This window comes from Myripristis murdjan, chromosome 15 (genome assembly GCF_902150065.1).
Source record: "Myripristis murdjan chromosome 15, fMyrMur1.1, whole genome shotgun sequence".
Lineage (NCBI taxonomy): Eukaryota > Metazoa > Chordata > Actinopteri > Holocentriformes > Holocentridae > Myripristis > Myripristis murdjan.
Window position 1 is genome coordinate 890,420 of NC_043994.1, and position 19,416 is coordinate 909,835.

The 19,416-nt window shown below is 40.1% G+C and overlaps 1 protein-coding gene across 5 annotated transcripts in view; it reads right to left on the minus strand.

The window, feature by feature from the left end:
- vps8 (VPS8 subunit of CORVET complex) overlaps positions 1-19,416 on the minus strand; it is a 75,894-nt gene that overhangs the window by 29,160 nt on the left and 27,318 nt on the right. For 3 of the 5 annotated variants that reach the window (XM_030070007.1, XM_030070011.1, XM_030070006.1), the window contains 12 exons: positions 17,393-17,428; positions 16,254-16,344; positions 14,736-14,782; positions 14,406-14,495; positions 12,966-13,012; positions 12,293-12,515; positions 11,487-11,576; positions 8,357-8,408; positions 7,781-7,823; positions 3,724-3,796; positions 1,330-1,488; positions 375-446 (listed from right to left, as the gene is read on the minus strand). In XM_030070007.1, coding sequence (XP_029925867.1) covers positions 375-446; positions 1,330-1,488; positions 3,724-3,796; positions 7,781-7,823; positions 8,357-8,408; positions 11,487-11,576; positions 12,293-12,515; positions 12,966-13,012; positions 14,406-14,495; positions 14,736-14,782; positions 16,254-16,344; positions 17,393-17,428 — 1,023 coding nt within the window. The remainder of the gene's footprint in view (positions 1-374; positions 447-1,329; positions 1,489-3,723; positions 3,797-7,780; positions 7,824-8,356; positions 8,409-11,486; positions 11,577-12,292; positions 12,516-12,965; positions 13,013-14,405; positions 14,496-14,735; positions 14,783-16,253; positions 16,345-17,392; positions 17,429-19,416) is intronic. The other 2 variants (XM_030070009.1, XM_030070008.1) reach the window with 1 other exon arrangement.

The following is a 19,416-nucleotide window of genomic DNA, read 5'->3' on the forward strand; positions in this document are numbered from 1 at the left end:
GAATATGATGTGGAATTGTATTGAACTGATTGATTTCTCATCCCTTCAAGGTGTTTACAAAGATAATTTAGCAAAGTGAAGTGAAGCAAAGTTGAATCCTCAAGAAATTATTGATGAATCCCAGATTATTGCTTAAAATGTTTGTATGAATGGTTTAGGTACAGATTTGTGATTATGCACTGTTTGTGAATGAGACCCTTTGACTGCTGTATTGCAATTTCTTGTATTTCCAGGTAAAATAATACTATTCATCAAATCTAAAGTAAAAGTCATTCAATGCATTTGCCAGCTTCAGATTACTCATAAACCACCCAGATTAACAAACTCATCACCTCTTACTCCCTAGCCAGTATGGGATCTTTTTGAGATTTTACCTTAAGTAAGATATCCACTATCCTCTGCTGGTACTCCAGGGCCTGTTTGTCATTCTTAAAGTCTTCAAACGTCTACAATGAAGGCAGGAAAGAAAAAATCCATATGAGAAAGATAAATGAATCTGTGACTATGAGCTCTGGAAAGCTGCTTGGTCAGCAACTTGAAATCGCATTCACTTATTAAATGATCAAAAATGAGAAAAAGCCAGAAAGCAGAATATTTATCAAAAGCTTATTTCTAAAGCAAATCACCAAATGGACCAATGTGGAAATATGAAGCCACTGTCAAACTGGACATCTACCAAATGATAAGACTAGGAGTATGTGCATTCTTAACAACAACAAAAAATATACTGAATCAATTTAAAAATTATTTTGCAAGTCACATTTCCCAATGACCTGCAATGTTTCTTACTGGATTCAGATTACAGACTATAGTTTTAAATTTAGGCTGAAATTATATCTTGCATTAATCTTGCATTAAATAATGATCATTAAATGATAATGACATGAAATTTAAAGCCCTTACATAGGGTTTGGGTCAACTTGAAATCATGTCTTACAGATTCATTTTTTGAATTTGACCATTCAATATGGGCATGACAGTTTAATATACATTAAAAGGCTGGCATATTCAACCTACTGGCAAATAAATTTGTTTCTATTTGCTATTTGCACATATTGATTGTGGAATGGAAAGTGAACTGACCTTTGCTGTGAAGATAATTTTAGTGGTGACGTTGCATTAGTTAAGGTAAATGTCCTACAGTATATGTCGTTCAAGACCAATTCATTTAGTTTGTCAGCACCATTAAAACATTGGCAGCTTTGACAGATGATCAAATCACATCAAATCTGTCATGAATAGAGTAGGCAAATTAACTGATCAGGGGTCTTTGATCAACTGTTAGGTTCGGTTGGCGGTCCGGCGGGCCTGTGGGAGGCAAGGTTGTACCTGTGTGTTGTGTTGTGTTTCCTGGTTGTTGTGGCTCACCAGGGCGAGGACATTGAGAAACTCCCGGGTGTCAAAGTGGAGGAGAGTACGAATAAATGGAAAAACCTCCTCCTCCTCTGATGAGTCAGCTGAGTGGAGCCGGATCAGGAACTCAAACACCTGAGTTACAGACACGTGTACACACACACACACACACACACACACACACACACACACACACACACACACACACACACACACACACACACTTTTACTTACTTTTAGTTTTTATTTATTTTGGTCAAATACTACATATGTGTCTCTTCAAAGGCAGAAAGAGGAGGATTTTCCTAAAAAACAATGAACAGAATCATACAAAAATAATCACTCTCAATTATCACCTATAAGCCACTAGAAATGTGTGTTGGTGTGTATCTGCAGAGACCCTGCCCTCTGCCTGGATTTTCTTGGTTTGCTGAGCTTGGGACTCCTCTGAGCATCAGCCTTTGGGCAGTGGCTGTGTAGCTCCTAGCCAATCACAGTGCACGGTGCCAGATCAATAGCACCAAATCCGATAGGAAGCTCTGAAAATCGCGATAATCTAGCGAGGAGAAACACTAAAGCAGACAAAGCTTGTTCTTTTTTTTTTTTTTTTTTCTCCATGGAATGGTGATGGAATGTTGTGCATTTCATTCCAGCAAAACCTCGCTGCTGGCATTTAGCTTAGCCAGGGTTGACTCTGAATGACCAACTTTGAATGTTGTGTTTACAAACTGGAATGACCAATCCTACTGTAAACACAGGTATTTCTCTTAATTTTGATTTGACTGATATGATACAGTGATCAGTTTGCTTTATTATTATGGAGAAATATCGGCAATGCTTTTGATTTTGGTGTTACTGGTTGTTACCATTTTATCAGTTTTTGTTGGTTTTATTATTGGTTGGTTTTGTTGGTTTTATTGTTTTTTTTTTTTTTTTTATTGCTGTTTACTGTTACTACAGTGAAGCACCAACCTAGGCGCTTTGCTGCATGTAATGCACTGTATCCATAGGCGGAATTCCCCCCTCTAGTTCCTCTTCCTCTAGTTTTAGAGCTTATTTTGAGTTTCTAGTGCTTGTAAAGCTACTTTGATGGACTAGTGGAAATAGAACAGTGAGCAAAGAAATTTGGTTAGAGGATTATTGCTTTTAATACCATTATTTAAAACATATGAACATGCTGAGAGCTCAACGCTGTACGGCAAGTTTCAAAGGAGCGTAAGAGAGAAGGAGGGAGGTACAGTAGTGCCAGACAGCAATTTTTTCATGTCCCCCCCAGCAATTACTCTCTGAAATTTTGCTGTTTATTGCCCCCCCCATAATGAAATGGGATTTTCGCCCCTGACTGTATCCCCTCTCTCTGCCCTGTCTCTCCTTACCCTCTCCATTGTACCTATCTCATAAAAAAGAAATTTTTACAAACATTTTACAAAAGTTTTACATTTTTTTTTTTTTTTTTTTTTACAAAAGGAAGGTGCTTCTTTTCTATTGGAAGTTTACAGAAATAACTCCTTTTGAGCCTGAAGGCAACACATAATTTGCAGTTCTGACTTTAACCCATGCACCAAAGTTGCCATAAGGTTCAGAGAAAAAAGTGGGCACTTGGATGGTACCCGTTTCTCTGTTAAAGCCCCACTTTGCAATTTAAGCTTTAAAGATTGCTGGATACCGTATTTCACCAATTAATCGCTGGGCCGCAAATAGCCGCTTGGTTCTTTAAACGCCTGGGGTCTGCACCCATTTTGCGTATTGAACGCCCACCCGAATAACCACCAGGGCGATTATTTGCTTTATATTGAGGTAACCCAAAATAAGGCTATTCACCTAGTTTTTGCAGAAGTAAACAGTTAGCCGCACAGTAACTGTGCGGCACTTCCGTTTTCTGTCAAAATAAGACAGCTAGCTAACGTTAGAAAAAAGGGTGTACTGTATTGTACCATATTGTTAGTACTTTTGTACTAAAAAATATGTTGGACAGTAACTGTCATCACAATAATGGCCTGGTGCAGGTCTGTGTAAAAATAAATAAAGGCCTGCAGTGAATAGCTGGCTGGTTCTTTTAAATGCCTGGGGTCCAAGTTGATTTTACGTATTAAATGCCCGGGCTATTAATTGGTGAAATACGGTATTTACATCCAAATTTTGCCTACTGCAGCTGTGACCATTAATGCAGGTCCTAACCATAAACTAGCCCACTGAAGAAAAAAAAATCTAGCAAAATGTCCTCACTCTGGGGGGCCATCTTCATCTTGATGTACTTGTGAGGACCCCTATAAGGATTAAAGCACAGGAAAAAATACACACAGACCCAGACACACTCAGGCCAAATTCAGATATCTACTTGATATAGTTGTCAGAGGCCCATTTACATACCTGGTTCTTGACTTGAGCCACAAGATCTTCGGGAATGTCTCCTAGCGGATAGGCCCTTCCTGCCAGACAGCAGCTACAGTAGATACACACCCACACAGCCCAACACAGATTTGCTGTATTGATTAACAGTGCTATGTGAAACATTTTAAAATCAAAAAGTACACTTGTGGTTTTTAGGTGCTATGCATGATGGAGTGAGTGAAAACACACTGACGAACATTGACCTAAAAAACTCTATACAGGGATTTCTGAAGTTATAAAAAGTTTTTGAGTAAAATTATCATCCTTGAGCACTGAGAAAATGTATGTGCATTTTGGTTTGAGAAAGTGGCACTTGTAAACTGATGTTCAACTTTCTTTGATTGGATTAATGTGGTTATTTTCAACAACGTCAGATGGGAAGAAGTCCATCTCAATGGCAGGGGGCTAATGGTTGGCATTTGGAGCATCCAGCCATCCAGCACTCAGTATATTGCAAATAGGTGAACTATCCCTTTAATAACAAAGAACTGCGATAGCACAGTGATATTGAAAAAAATATTAAATTCATGTGTTTACTTAATCATTTAGAAAATCACAGAGCTATTTCCTGGAATAAAGATGTACAGTGTACCAACCTCAAGTTAGTTTGTATTGCCCTGAATATAGTTAATAGTCCATAATTCATTTAAGGTAGGGAGTGGTAGGGAAACATGTCCTCCTTTCTGCTTGAAGGTCAGGTAATCAGTGAAATCACCTGATGTAGTTTTTGGTTGGAATGAAAGCCTGCAGTCTCTTGGCCCTCCACGGCAAATGGTTGCACTGTACACTGCAAAAAGCTTTGAAATGCCCAGAGCCCAGCTCTTTCAGAGGTGCTGCTTCTGATAGTCCTCTGATAGGATAATAGTAATTACTGTAAGCAAATTGTAGAGATGACTGGTAGCCTCTACCTCTACAGGCTTAGATGCTTTATTTTACATTGTGTGCCACCAGCTCGTATTTCAAGTGAAATCTGTGGGATTTTTTTTTTTTTTACAACACAACACACGAATAGTGTGTTTTTTCTCCAGGGCAAACACAGCTAAACCCCTCAAGGGAAACAGTAGACTGCAGAAGAAACTTCTAAATACTGTTATCTCAACATCCAACAGGTAAATAGTGGTAATCTCATACTTTTCTATAAACTACAATATATCGTACAACTAGGCAGTATATAACACAAAAGTATCTGGAAAACGGTGACTGTTAAATGTTTTTGTTAATTTTGTTAAACAGTTTAATAGTGTTACCTTTTGATAAGGACTTAAAATTACATGATAGCTTACTTTGCTTCCCTTTTTTTCTGCCATTGCAGAATCGAGGTTTGCACTGGTAGAAAGTGGAGTACTGCCAGAGAGCTTCATGTGGCAGAGTCACGAACAAGACAGATGGTTCTCGTGGGTACTGTTTCAACTGGCCGAACAGGCGTGGGCTATATCCCAAGTTGCCACATCAGCAATGTCACGGGGAAGGAGAGGCAATACCTCCTTCAGGAAGAGGTCAGCAAGGGGTCTGGAAAAGGTGGGAGAACTTGGTGCAGCGCAGGATCATTTGGTCAGACTTCTTGCAGTCTGACATAGCATCAAGTTCCTGGTTCAGGCAGTCTATGACACCATACCAAGCCCCACTAACCCGCATACATAGGGCAAGCTTTTTACAAAGCTGGTGAGAGCCCCCCACCACTACAGATGAGACTGTGCCTGTTCTCCACAGCCCCAGACTGGCAACAGAGTGGATCCTGGCAAACAGCTCAAATTCCCAAAGCACAGTGCTCATACAAATCTCCGCCCCGACATGGTCATCTTCTCAGACTCCAACATACATGTGATAATATGGGAACTCCTGGTACCCCGGGAAGAACACCTGGACAAGGCCAATGAGAGGAAACTGAGCAAGTACCAGGAACTTGTGGAGGGGTGCAGAAGCCGGGGTTGGTGTGCTCACTGAAACCTCATCTTCTGGATCAACCAGTGATGTCTGGAAAAGGCCAGGTGACAACCAAGAACAGACTGGTGACTACTGGAAAGGCAGTTGACAACATGGAAGATGGCAACTGGTTCAAGTTGGGCTAGCACCCCAGCTTGCAGAAATCCACACACACTAAAAATCCATCAACCAGGATGAAATGTTTGGACAAGGAGCGACAGGTAACAGCGTACAGGACCTCATCCTGGTGAGACGCAGGAGGAGCATGGCCAGGACTCAACCCACAGGGCCCAGCCATTCCAAGTGCCTGCAGCCCCAGTCCCAGGCAGAGTCATCCAACAGAGGATCAAATGGCACCCCGGCTAACAGCAGGAGGGAGTGGCATCAGTTTGAGGAAGATGTCTGTGGGATCTTACAATTGGCAGCTACGCTTGTAACAGAGAGACAATTGCAGGCAATGACAACCATCATTGAGTTTCAAGCCATCAAAGTCGAGATCCCTTGTAATTAAGAGAGGAAGATCAGTGGACAAGTTACGCTTTACCATCTCTGGGACAACCGTTCCAATACTGTCAAAACAGCCAGTCAAGAGTCTGGGTAAATTCTTTGATGACAGCCCAAAAGACATAGAGGACGTGCGGAGACCTTGAGACCTGGCTAACCAAGGTTGACAAATCTGGGCTCCCTGGCCATTTCAAGGCTTGGGTATACCAGCCAAGGAGCTTAAGCAGTGCCGTGCACAGAACAAGCAACACCCTACAGCTCCCCTTCAGGGACCTTACAGAAGAGTTTGTGGTGACACAACCAAAAGAGGCCATGCAGCACACAGACTCGGCAAGGATCCAAAAATAGCAGCCACTGGAAACGAGGTCTGCACTGGCAGAGAGTGGAGTACTGCCAGAGATCTTCAGGTGCCAGAGTTACAGATGAGACAGATGGCTCTCGTGGGTACCGTTTCAACTGGCCGTACAGGCCTGGGTTGCCACATCAGCAATACCATGGGGAAGGACAGGCAATACCTCCTTGAGGAAGAGGTCCAAGCAGTAGCGAAAGAAGCACGGGTCAGCAGAATGGCGCGACTTGGTCAGCAAGGCGCCAGGACAAGGTGGGAGAACTTGGTGCAGCGTAGGATCACTTGGTCAGACTTCTGGCAGTCTGACCTCCATCGCATCAGGTTCCTGGTCCAGGCAATCTACGACACCTTACTAAGCCCCACGAACCTGCATACATGGGACAAGGCCAAGTCACCTTCTTGTCCTCAGCGTGGTGGGAGAGTAACCCTGCAACATTTTCTCAGCAGCTGTTCTAAGGCCCTGGCCAATGGCTGCTACCATTGGCGCCATGACCAGGTACTCAGGGCAGTTGCAGAAGTGATCAGCACAGCCAGTCCAACAAAATCCATCCTGGGAAAAGCTCCTTTCCTTTTCACCAGGCTGGCAAGCTCGCTGTGACGCCATCGAAGTGGGCTGCCGAGGATTCATAGGTCGCTCACTCTGCAGAGCTCTGCTGGCGCTGGGAGTGACTGGACCAGAAAAGAGGCAAGCCATAAGTTCCATCACCGAAGCCACACAGAAAGCCACATGGTGGCTTTGGATTAAGAAGGGAGACCTATGGCTTGTTGCTGCTGGGATGTAGGCTGGGACTTGATCAACCTCAGTTGGGTCACCTGGGCAAGGGGGTCTGATGTTGAAAGACCCGAAACCCCCAATGACCCAAGGTAACATCACTGAAGATGCATCCCAGCGCATCATAGAGATGTATCTTGAAACCTTCACTTAATTTAACTCGCATGCATGTTGTACTGATCGCAATCATTCAGACCTCTACCCTTCCTCCCATATGACATAAATGTGTCATTATCATCTCCGGGAATGGGAGTGAGGATAGAAAACAACAGGTTTTATGGGAAATGTGGTTGTAATTTGGATAAATAGCAGTGCTGACAATACCACTGGTATAAGACAATCATCTCCACCGTGATTTCATTGGTTGATATTACACCAAAGTATCATAATCACTTTGAGAATGTTTCATGACTGCCATAAAATGTTGGTGGTCAATGATATCAGCTGTACCAACTTAGGTTAGGACTGAGTGAAATGGTGTCTGCTACCTTATATACACCAACAGCTTGTTCCCCATCACCACCTGCTCATCTGTCCAAAGAGAAACACAGTGTTAAAAACTCATCTTCATTCTCTGTGTACTATCCAGGTATTTAAAGTAACATACAAATGAATGTTTGAATGTTTGGCTCATTACTACAGTTTACCCAAACTTTACTTTTCAACAAACCATTTTGCAAATTATGTGGGGATACTAAACATTTCACAACATAAATCGCCAGACTTGTACATTTTAATTTTGGGTTGAAACACCCAACTTATAATGTTTTCTTTCTGTGGCTGACAAAGTCATCGCTGTTCATAAACAAGGAACTAACAATTTGCTGTGTATCACTGAGAATTTTCCAGAGTGGAGCTGTGCATTTCCCTAGTTTCAAAATGCAGTAAAACAGATGAAAAAATATATTTTTAAAATATGACTGCTTGCTGTGGGAAAAGATTAACAGCAACATGAAGAATATACATTTTGTACACGTTATACTTAACATACAAATCATTGGTATGGTCCTTTAAAACAAATAGTTGATACTAAGAAATCTGGGAGTCAAAGTCCTCAGCCTTACCTGTCAGTGTCCTCCCTTCTCTAAGTGGTGGGCCAATTACTGCAAAGAGTTTCTGCAATACAACAAGGGGGAAGAAAACCTAAGCATTGCTCATTTTATTGTTGTTATTTAGTAGTACAGAGGATCTAATACCAATATCTCTGGTGTTAGTTTTGATAAGCACCAATATAGAAACTAAGCTTTCATGGTGGATAAAAGCAGGCCTGGACTCGCCATCTGGTGTACTGGGCAATGCCTGGTGGGCTGCATATTTTTGGCCGTGGCGATTGTGATTGGTATTTAAAACATGAAAAGTGGCCCATTGGTCCCTTTTCTAGGACGACATTGGACTAGCCCAATGAAATCTCTCAGCCCTCCCTACATGAAAGTCTCTGTGAGTAGTGAAAGAGCGTATTGATTTTTTAGCATGATTACTCTCTTCCATGTAGGCTACTGAGCGTTATTTTAATTTTCGAAACAGTGCAATGTGCGCGTATATCGTATGAATAATCATGGTGGGCTACCATGGACAAAAATGCCAGGTCCATTTTCGGTCCCAGTCCAGCCCTGCATGAAAGTAAGTTTGAGATTTTCAAGGGAACTCCTGCCATCACAGATGATTAGGATCATAGATGTTTGGAAAAATTGGATTGGATGGTGATTTTTTTTTTTTTTTTTGAGTTACAAAAAGGGCAAAGCATTACCATGAAATTACTCCAAACAGCACAATCCTAATGTCTGGGTCCAAAATAGGGTGCAATTCCCTAGATTCCCTAAGTTCAGATCTTGGTTTCTGAGCAACAGTTTGGTTCATACTTCAGTTTTGTTTTTTGCTTTTTGGGGGACAGAATGCCTCAAAGAAGTCTTCTCTGTGTGTTCTCAAGCAGGCAGCTGATTTTCAGTGATAAATTATGGCGGAACAGACTAAATTAGTGAGTCCAATGCTCCCAGGAATGTCCACTCTTACACATCCAAACACACCAACCAGATACACCTAATTAAGACAGTTGAAGAAAAGAAAGCTTAATGTCATGCAAAACCCATATTTATATCAGTGTGGCATTAAAGGGAACAGCAAAGCTTAGCTAGCCGTACTGCTTCTGGACAGCTATACAGATATTTCTTATCCAGCTTGGTTTGTTGGTGGTTTTTACCCTGGTAGCTGTTGTTAGTTTATATTTGAGTGAACACTCGTCATTTGTGACGGACTTCAACTTGGTTTGTTGTGTAAAAATGACAGTGAAGCTTGTTAGCTTAATAGCCAATGATAGCTATAGTTACACATGCTTCATTATAGCAGAAAACAAACTCAGTAATGCTAGCTAACTCTAGTGCTGGGCGGTATACCGGTTCATACCGAATACCGGTGTTATTTTTTTATGATATGAATTTTTCAGATACCGCAATACCGGTGTGTGTTTGTGTGTGTGTGTGTGTGTGTGTGTGTGTGTGTGTGTGTAGCGCACATAACGTTGGGAACAGCACGCAGAACGTAGCGCCGCGGGACATCGTTGGAGGGGTGACTGTTTTTGCAGTTGCACTCACTAAGCAGTGGGGACTCAGAAAATGAAGCTGAAGAACTTTTACCAAAAAGAGGAGCTGTGTCGGCTGTTTGTCTTCGGCTTCAAAAAATCCGTCTGGCAAAGGCAGAGAAACTTTCCAGGCTACCACAGCGCACTGACATAGATTGTGTAACAAAGTGAAGAGTTGCCACTCTGCTCTATTTTCACTGACTAACAGCAGCACACTGGCTTAGCTTGTCTATTCAGAGAAGAGGTATCACTTCGGCTTATTTTTCAATCTATGTTATCACATGCATACTACTGCTCATTCATTGGTAGTTGAATTGTTAGGTGTGTTTGATAATTAATTTACATTTTTAAAACAAATAATTATTTAACATATTGTGGGGGGTATTGGGGGAGGGGAGGGGAGGGGAGGGGAGGGGAGGGGAGGGGAGGGTAGACGCTGAAGCCCTCCCCCACAGTTTCAAAAAATCCTGGAGGAAACCCTGCAAACATTTTGTCTGGAGGAAACCAGGCACCACTCATCACCTGCCCTGCAACAGTGAAGCATGGTGGTGGCAGCATCATGCTGTGGGGCTGTTTTTCAGCAGAAGGGACTGGGAAAACTGGTCAAGGTTGAGGGAAAGCTGAAAGGAGCAAAGTACGGAGATATCCTCAATGAAAACCTGTTCCACAGTGCTCAGGACCTCAGACTGGGCTGAAGGTTCACCTCCCAACATGACAGTGACCCTAAGCACACAGCCAAGACAACACAGGAGTGGCTTAGGGACAACTCTGTGAATGTCCTAGAGTGGCCCAGCCAGAGCCCTGACTTGAGCCCTATCCAACATCTCTGGAGAGACCTGAACATGGCTGTCCACCGACAGTCCCCATCCAACCTGACCGAGCTTTAGAGGATTTGCAAAGAAGAATGGCAGAAAATCCCCCTGATCCAGGTGTGCAAAGCTTGTTGTGTCATACCCAAAAAGACTGGAGGCTGTAATCACTGCCAAAGGTGCTTCAACTCAGTACTGAGTAAAGGGTCTGAGTACAATGTGATATTTCACATTGTGATATTTCAGTTTATGACAATGTGATATTTCAGGTTTTTTTTTTTTTTTCAATAAATTTGCAAAAACAACTACTATTCTGTTTTCACTTTGTCACTATGGGGTACTGAGTGTAGATTCATAAGAGAAAAAATGAATTCAAAAAATTGTAGCATCAGGCTGCAATATAACAAAAAAGAAAAAAAAGTGAAGGGGGTCTGAATACCTTTGAATGCACTGTATGTTTATGAACTACCATATATGGTAATTAGTTTCTAAATATTTCATGCATATAGCCTATATTAGTCACAAGGAAAAGGAAACAAGGAAAACTGTAGGCTGTAGTAAGGCACAGTGTGATATGAATAAAAATGTGTCCATCCTAAATCTCTGATTTGGCATAGATGATGGACATACTTGTGTAAGTTTGTGCCAGCTCAAACATTTTTGATTCATGTTGTCCTTTGCACAAAATGCGTTTGAACTGAAGTGAATTTAACTGAAAGTTAAACTGAGAGTCAAAGTTGGTTTGCCTGTATATGTTTGTTCATGCCTGCGTGTCAGAGTTAATATATGTCTTCATATAGGGAGAGGTACCTCCATAGGTGTAATATAGTCATTCATGCCACTGTTGAAAACGTAGATCATAGCATCGTAGAGCTGGTTCTCCCAACACACCTGAACCACCTAGAGACACAGATACACAAATGGACAGACACACACATATTAATCATATTAATGCAATTTAATTCACTACAAATTTCCACAATGCAGAAAATGTATGAAGGATTATTTAAACATTTTATTTCTTTATGGTTTAATCTTGCCATGATTTGTCAGTGTTTAAGTATGACATCAGAACAATTTAATCCTTTGAAACTTGAGCAAATTCACATAGTTTCTTTCAAAAACATGGGGGAAATAGCAAATAGCAAATTAGTAAGAAAAAAATACCTTAGCATCAGTTAAATTAATTAATTAATTAATTTAAAAAAAAACAAGAAAATCACTAGCAAATTAGGGAAAAAAAAATCAGAACATTAGCAAGAAAAGAAAAAACTTAAAAGACCAAAAACTGTTTCTAATTATAAAAAAATATTTATAATTTTCAAAATGATGCAAAATAAACTTTAACTTCTGTTTTGAACCTGCTAGTTGTACCTGTTTTTCCATTACTTTGCTCTCCACCCTAGCCTGCCCTGCTGACCTCTCAAGATATTAAAATATAAAGAAGAAGGCATCATGGAAATGTAAACAATCCAAATGTGTTAAAATATGTAAACTTGCAGTTAATTGCTTATTTATTAAAAAAAAAAAAAAAATACTGGCTGAGGCCCTTTAAACTCTTGCTTAAAATTTTCATCACCATGTTAACACATAGTTAGGTGTCCCTGCACACACACCTGTTGTATATCTAGGCTGGTGACATCCAGGTGGACTATACAGTTCTCCAGGCTGTCCATCATGCCATTGCCATGGTAATGAGCCAGCAGATCCCTCATGATGGGTGTGGTCAGGTGACCTAGGCGCTCAGCAATGATGTATGACTCCAGTGACTCCAGGAAGACACCCTTAGCAACCACATTCTCCACCAGTCGACCATACAGCTGGTTAAACAGCAGGTCACTGCTCACACACAGATTCACACACCACAACACGGGAAAGAACATAACAGATCAGGAGATACCCTTTTAACACTAATGTTAAATACTATGTTTTCTGTTTTTTTCCTAATCATGCAGTCACAGCTTTTCCTGTATTCTTAGACTAACACATGATATTTGCATGTATGAATCCAGTAGAATTGGTTTAGGTATTGATTTAAACCCAATTTAGATTGGGCAAAGATATTTTTCTACTTAATGGGTCACTTGCAATACTTTGCCCTGCAAACGTAAAACATTTTTTTGCTAACTTGAGCGAAAGTTCATCAAGAAGAATCAAGTAGTATTTTAAATGAGCGCTTCTATCATCTCCAACAGCAATTGTTTGCCTAAGTGTACAGCTAATTATTGAGGAACTGACCAAATGACTCAAACTTATGTGTGTTTTTATGTAATAGTGTATTTCACTTACATTCTCTGTAGCAACAGACAATAATCCACCAGGACAGGCACCACCTCCTAGAAGGGGAGAAAGAAATACAAAGAGATGAAGATGAAGAGGAAAACAAACACTTAAGAGAAAGACCTTGACTTTGCTTTTTCTCATCTCACAATAACACATAAGCAAAAGCGACAATAACATTAAATGGGGAGCAGTCCACCTCAATCATCCAGTCAGTATCTAGCACTCAGTCATGCAACTGTTGTTGCAGTTGTGATTACTATGGACCTTGGAAACAGCAGCATAACCACCTCATTATCATCTTACTGTTTCAACAGCCTGCCAGCAGGCCCAGCCAACTTACTGTCTTTCAGAGGCTGCAGAGGCTCAGTTTTAAAGCTAGAGAGAAACACCAGTATCATATGAAAGAGACAAAACAACCTATGGAATAGACTGATGTCAAGTGTGTGATGCTAGGTTGTTGTTAAATATCGCTGCATTTTAGGCTAAATTTTGGCAAGGGATAAACTAGCGTGGCTATTTTTCAAGGGGGTCCTGAGACCTCTGACCTCAAGAAATCTGAATGAAAATGGGCTCAATGGGTACCCACGGGTCTGGGCAATCTCTAGAACAGAAGACATGCAGTCGCCAAAAAATGTAATTCTTACAGAAATCTCCAAATGTCATAAGTTTTTGATACCAAATCACAGCCTGAATTTTGTATGGTGTCCGTCAAGATCTTGGTGTCCTAATATGGTATTTTGGAGGGATTTCTGAATTGTTGTTATCATAAGCTTACTAAGCTACTTAGATTTATAAGCTCTTGACAAGAGGCTAGCTTTAGCCAACCATCTTAGGTTTCTCACTGTTGGTGATATATTTTGTCCCCAAATCAAAGCATTTGGGGACTAATGTATCAAACATGATTTTTTGTTTGACATGATTCTTTGTAGCTCAGTGAGGTATTATCAGATAATATTTCTTACCATTCCAACAAAACTCAGCACAGTGACCTGACATTTTGAAACATCACAGTGTGGCCAATTCATATTACATCTAGAATCCTCATTTCTCTTTCTGGTGTGGTGTTCATGTGCATTTCCTGCTGGGAAACTGGAATTTACAATAAATTTGACACCACATTAACATGACATTTTTCCAGGCATTTTTTTCCATCTTCAAACATCATATATAATATAAATAGACAAACAAGGTTTACAGACAGTGGAATCAATCATTGTTACTTTGGGAAGTGTGTTGAAGCTCCAACAGTTTACTATGGGAATACATTACCAACCTCCCATCTGCCACTATTTTTCAATAGAAGACTGCCTCGTCTTTGATTATCACTTATCATAGTGCATAGTTCCTTTTCAAACAACTGAACGTCTTCAGGTTCACAAACTTCAGTGGTTCCTATGAAGAGTTTTAATCACTGTGCAAAGACACCAAGCTTGTGTATTGGCTTACCTGGAAATGTTGTTCCAACACTTGAATTTTCCCTTGTTCTGGACACTTTTTCAAAGAGCGTTCCGCAAATTGGAACAGGATTTCTACCATCTGCGCGTGCGCACACACACACACACACACACACACACACACACACACACACACACACACACACACACACACACACACACACACACACACACACACACACACACACACACACACACACACACACACAGTGCAGTAGAAAATGTGTTTGTTAGTGACCTGGGAAAAATTGAAGCATGGCATTGGAGGAAGATGAGGCAAAAGACAGATGTAAAGGAGAAGGCAGGAGTTATCTCTGTGTACCTTGTCAGCAACCACTCCTTTCCTCTTCACTGGATCCCCAAACAGCCCTGATAAAGACACAGAACACACTGTTTATATTCAAGAATAGAATAAGAATATATAAGAATATATAAGGTGGTGTTAAAAAGAGGGGACACTGTTGCGCTGTGATTTCAAAGTCTTACACTTTCATTAAGAAGACAACCTGGCATAATAACTTTTCTTAATAATATGAAATTATGGAGATCATTTCAAAGACCTGGGGCCAGATGTATAAACAATGCGTACGCACAACAATCATGCATACGCCATTTCCCACACATAAACTGGTATTTACAAAAACAATGTGCGGTGAGAATGTGTGGACCTCACACATTTTTTAGACCATGCGTACACGTTTTTTAGAGCAATTTGAGGGTGATATGACGAAGAGATGAAATATAAGGTGAGAGACGGAATCTTTTAGCAGAATATTGTTTGCTTAGGTTGATAACCAGATAATAATAATACCTTTTCTTTTTCTTTTTAGTGTTTACACAAAGATTTATTGAAAGGCCTTTCAAAAGGCACAATTATTGAGGTACCGTTGATTAATTATTTTAGAAAGATTAGATTTATCATTCTTTTAAATTACAATAAGTCAGAGTAAACATTTCATTTAGCTGTTAATATTCTTTTTATTTTATTAGCTGTGACAGACCTTGTTATGTCAGTTTCAATATGAGTGCTACAAACTATAATTGATAGTTATCATTTCACAGGCTGGTGGAGCAGGTGGAGAACTGATATGAAAACCGCTGGTCAAGGGTGACATTTATGGTTAAATGCAGAAAGAGGCTCATGCAATGTACGCCCAGTTCCTCACAGACTGAGATTTATAAAAAGGAATCATGCATGCACAGCTTTACAAATCTGACGGAAAGAATGCATCTGCATATTTCTGGCTGGGTACACACAGTTTTAGTCATGAATCATGACTAAATATATTTGCCAAATATATCATAGTAACTATATAACTATATATATAGTAATTGAATACTGTGTCTCTTTAATGGAGAGCGGGCTAGTTTCTGGACACAGGGCAGTGTTTTATCATTGGATTTATTTGTTTTTGTCTGTCAATAATGTTTAACAGCTTACATACTGTATATTCATACAGAGAGAGAGTGGACAGAATGGAAACTATTATCATCAAACACACACTAACAATAACTAACTCTTTTTGTTTTTTGTTTTTGTTTTTAACTCTTTTTGTTTTTGTTTTTAACTCTTTTTGTTTTTTGTTTGGCTGCCACAGAATTAATCTGTTCACACAAGGTTACTTTATGCTACTTTTAGATGATGAGTTGATGTTAACACAAAGTCTGGCTATAATACATGATTCCAAAAGGTGATCTGATCTGTGATGAGGTGATTACACTCCTGTATCAGTTATCAAAATTAGCCCCCAAAAATGTGAGGTGTACCTCTACTATAAATGTTCTGATTTTTTAATCACAGCTTTCTGGTTGCATGTTGCTGATCGTGTGTTGTACCCACCAAGCACAGCCTTTGCAGTTCCCTCATGAAAGGACCAGGCTAGAGAGAGAGCTTCAACAAAACGCTCTTGCTTCAACAGACAATCCACACGCTGTAAAGGCAGACAGCCACAGAGAAGGAGGGATTAAAAGATGAGTGTGATTTGTCTGAATTACTGTTTAATTTACTAATACATAAAGCAGGTGGTATACTGAAGTACTGTAACTAGACAATCTTCAGAGCAGCACATGCCTCACTAATCTCTGTAACACACACACACACACACACACACACACACACACACACACACACACACACACACACGTCACTTAGGGCTGATGCTAAATGCCTTATCATCATACCAACAAGGAGCTGTTTATTTGAATATTGAGGCTGCTACTTGTGTCATCTATCAAACAAATACAAACCAAGAGAAAAGGCCTATTTTCAACAATCCCCCCCCCCATTTTACATTAAAATAACACATCATGCATCATTGCACATCATGTGGAATATTAAGATTTTTATTGAGATTTTACAACATACAATCAAAATCCCTTGATTTTTTCTTGTATCATCCACCTTATAATGGTCTGTTTCAACAGTTAATCAAGTTGTTTCCATTCATGTACCACAGAACTGAATATTTGAGGTTTAAACCAAACACTTAATTCCTAGTCATCTGAACTCAGCAGTGTTGCTGCTTTTAAGAAAACTAATGTGGACAATTTTATTACAGTGACGGGATACTGGTGTGAAGAAAGGTGGTGTGAATGGAAACCAATGGCCGGATAATAGGAAGGAAAAATGATATTAGAGTTCCAAAATATGACTGCTTGCAGAAACATTAAGTATACACATCAAGCATACAGCAACCAGACTAGTAGAAGGAGATAAAAATAAAAAATGAAAAATAATGATGTGGTATGGCTGTGGATACATTCCGCCTTGTAAAAAATGAATAGTCTGGTGAGATTGCATTGTTTGCAATTTTAGGTTATCTTTGTTCTTAGTCTATATACCGTAACACTCCAACACAGAGTTGCTGCTTAAGAGATAAGATAAGATAAGATAAGATATTCCTTTTATTAGTCACAGTGGGGACATGAAGCAGAACGTCAAGGGCACCGTATAGTTTACTAAGGTAATACTAGACATACCTCTCTCCAGTTCCTCAGAGTCATAATGTGAGCCGACTGCAAAGCAAGAGAATGTCACAACATAGTTAGACAATCACACACATGCAGCAAACAACTACAACATCAACATCAACAACTACAACAAAAATGGGGTCAGTACACAGAAAAGACCTCTGGTTAATCCTGATCAAATGCTGATAGCCTTGCTGTTTGACACCACTGTGTTTCCTGTCAAAACTACACGTCTGATTCCCGCAGACTTCTGTTTTTATTTATTTTTTCAGTATTTTTCTGGTTTGTTGTGGTCTGTTTGTTTTTTATTCTGTTAATTAATGATAATTAATCTGTTTTGTATGTTTGTTTTTTCTCTTTTCTGATAATAATTTTCTTGTAGTTTTTACTTATTTTATTGAAAAAATTCACACTTATGGAATTATTGTTTTTGTTTTTGTTTTTTTTTTTTACTTTTACTTCCTACAAGTTTCCGTTTTAGGAACTTCATTTGCTTTTTAATGTGGATTTTAATGTTTCTTTGGGGTATGTTAATGGTGTTTTATGTCCCTTGTCTGTCTTTTTTGCCTGATTGCACAACAAATTTGCCAGTCAGGACAATAAAGTGATTAACTTATTGATCAGCTAAATGATTCATTGACTTTTTTTTTTTTTTTTTAAAACAAAGTTTAAATGCATACAGCATGCATTGTGATGGGAATGTGATGATTGTGCTGATGTGATCTGCCAGAGTAAAAGGACAGCTCTGCAATGAAGCAATACAATTAGAATGCCAACAGCTGTTTTACCAGGGTTTTTAGGGTGAACTTTCCTACTGTATGTTTTCATTTCAGCCATCAGGCAATCAAAATGAAAAAGCCTGAAAAGGTGTGTAGAATTTGGATATTCACTTGGATATGCACGTTCAGCATAAAAACGCAAACCTAAGCAGGGGCCTGTGTCATAAAGCAGGGTATATTGGCAGGATATATGGAAACCTTGCTTTACAGCAGGTTATGTCCAGAAATCAAAGACCAAATCAAAAAATATCAAACACCCAGCAAACTGGGACTACCATTCCTAGAGGATCCCTTTTACTCTGGCTCACAGATACCAAGGAGGGATTTTTGGCTTTCCTTAAATGTTTGCAACATTTCCAGGCCATCTGCCCACTCTGGTTTTAAAGGCCCCATGGTGTACACTTTTTCAGGGTTTTATTTTAACTGTTGATATCCCTAGCAGGATGTATTTGTGGTTTTGAGTACCTGTGGTCTAAATATAGTTTAACGTCTAATATAGTAGAGACACCAGCAGAGACTGGAGAGACTGCTGTGTGCTTGCTTTTAAGGAGACATGGCTCCATGGAAACATCCCATCCCTGCAGGAGTAGAGCACTGAACATTGTCAGAGACCCCTCTGACCCGCTCCACAAATACTTTGAACTGCTGCCATCAGGCAAACGGTTCAGAAGCATGGAAAGCAAAACCACCAGAATGCGCAACAGCTTCCTCCAGAAAGCTGTTAGACTTTAAACTGCTGACTTTACCATCACTCGGGGATCCCAAGTGAGAAACGCAATCTCATTTTGTGTGCACTACTGCTGTATGTGCAGCTTAATGACAATAAAGCTTGATTTGATTTGATTGTGTCGGGTTGATAAAACAGTCAGCGCTGAAATGAGCCCAACAGACGAGCAAATTTGGACTTCCTCAGGAAATTGAGGAAGTGCAAATCCGCTTGTTTTACAGGGGCTGTGTCCGAAATCACTCCCTAACCACTATATAGTGCACTGTATAGTGATTACGCCATTTTGTAGGGGTGTCCGAATGTTTAGTGATTATTAATGTTCACTATATAGTCCACTGGATGTATCCCACAATCCATCGCAAAATGTAGTGAACATCCGATGGTCACTAACCAGGCAATATATCCCGTCATGCATTGCGGAGCGGCGCCGAACAACGGGCGAAGTAGTGTCCGAAACGGTCTGCTATTGAGTTCACTATATAGTCCACTACATTGAATTCTCTATATAGTGAGTAGGGAGTAGGGAG